General features: G+C 66.8%; 1 protein-coding gene across 1 annotated transcript in view; it reads left to right on the forward strand.

The window, feature by feature from the left end:
- The window catches only part of LOC106723118, a 7508-nt gene that overhangs the window by 5067 nt on the left and 954 nt on the right, over window positions 1–1487 (forward strand). The window contains exons 4-5 of the mRNA XM_025194127.1: window positions 55–366; window positions 657–1453. Of these exons, the coding sequence (XP_025049912.1) occupies window positions 55–366; window positions 657–1453 (1109 nt within the window). The remainder of the gene's footprint in view (window positions 1–54; window positions 367–656; window positions 1454–1487) is intronic.

Raw genomic sequence — 1487 nt, forward strand, 5'->3', positions numbered from 1 at the left:
AAGTCCCCCAGCGCCCCCAGCCCTGCGCTCGCTACCGCTCCTGCGTGTCCCCAGCGCGGCCGGAGCTGTCCGGGATCCAGGTGTTGCCGTGCTGGGACCCCCCGGACCAGGTGCCCTTTGCCATCCACCTGCACGGCTTCTACCCCTGCGGGATCCACCGCATCGAGTGGAGCTGGGACGGGAAAGCCTGGGAAAGGTCCAAGCCCAGCGAGATCAGCCCCAACCCGGACGGCACCTTCACGGCGACGAGCGTGTGGAGAGTGCCCAGCCGGAGCCTGACCGGCCCGGGGCTGCGAGTGCGAGTGTCCGTGGAGCACGGCCCCGGAGACCCCCCGCTGGAGAGAGAGCTGCGCCTGCGGGACGCCGGTGAGGAGGGGGCTGCTCTGGGGATTAAGAAGGGGTGGACCAGGGATCATTGCTCCTGTGTAAGTCAGCGAGGGGTGAACAGAAGCTGGGAATAATATTCCTCACCCCACTTCCCCACTGGAGATGCTGATCAATCAGGGCTGAGCAATACCAAGGCGGGGAGACCCCAGGGGCGCCAGCCCTGCTGTGGGGTTCGGTCTCTCGTGTGCGAGGGGAGGGGAAGCAGCCTCTGCCAGGGCCCGGCTCCCCTAACACGGCCTGTCCCCGTCTCTGCGCCTTTCCTTCCCCAGGGCTCCTGCGGCCCCCGGAGCTGTCCGACATCTCCCAGCCGGAGTCAGTGCCCGTGGGGAGCAGAGTCACCCTGAGCTGCCGCATTTCGGGGCATTTCCCGGCTGAGCTGAGGGTGGCCTGGCTCCGGAAGGGCAAGGGAAAGGCTCCTTCTGTGCTCCTGCAGGACATACAAGACTACAGCGTTCAGCCTGGCACGGCCGTGCAGGCACTGGATGGGAAGAGGAGTTTCCAGCAGGAAACAAGACTGATCTTCACCCCGTCGGTGCAGAGAGACCAGGGCGCCCAGTACATCTGCCGCGTGCAGCACGTGGTCCTGGAGCGGCCCGTGGAGAAGAGCAGCGCGGAACTGCAGGTGACAGGTCAGTCTCAGCTCCCCGATGCCAGCGTGGATGGTGCCACCTGCCCCAACCTGGCCCTGCAAGCTGTGAGGCTGGCACATGACACGGCTCATAGGTGCCAACTTCTTGGCAAGAGCAGCTTCCCTTCCATCATGTCCCCAGCTCATTCCCATCAAGCCGGGCTCCTGTCTGCTGGGCCAGGTGGCCCAACACCAGCTGCTGTCTCTGGCCAGCACCGGAGCAGGACAGGCCGAGAGGAGCTGGGGAGCGGGGCAGAGATCTCCCCTGCTCCCCACGGCTTGGGTGCTGGGGCTGCGGGACCTGCCGCGCAGGGAACAACCCGGCAGGGATCCCAGACCCAGCAGCAGCGCGGCAGGGATTTCCTTCAGGGCATCCTTGGTACATGTGCTCCCAGCTCCCACAGGCCACGCAGGGCAGGACACCGGGCACAGTCCCTGGCCAGAACGCCGGCCCCCCCCGGGGGGGGGGCGG

The sequence above is a fragment of the Alligator sinensis genome, unplaced genomic scaffold, assembly GCF_000455745.1.
Source record: "Alligator sinensis unplaced genomic scaffold, ASM45574v1 scaffold1531_1, whole genome shotgun sequence".
NCBI classification, from domain to species: domain Eukaryota; kingdom Metazoa; phylum Chordata; order Crocodylia; family Alligatoridae; genus Alligator; species Alligator sinensis.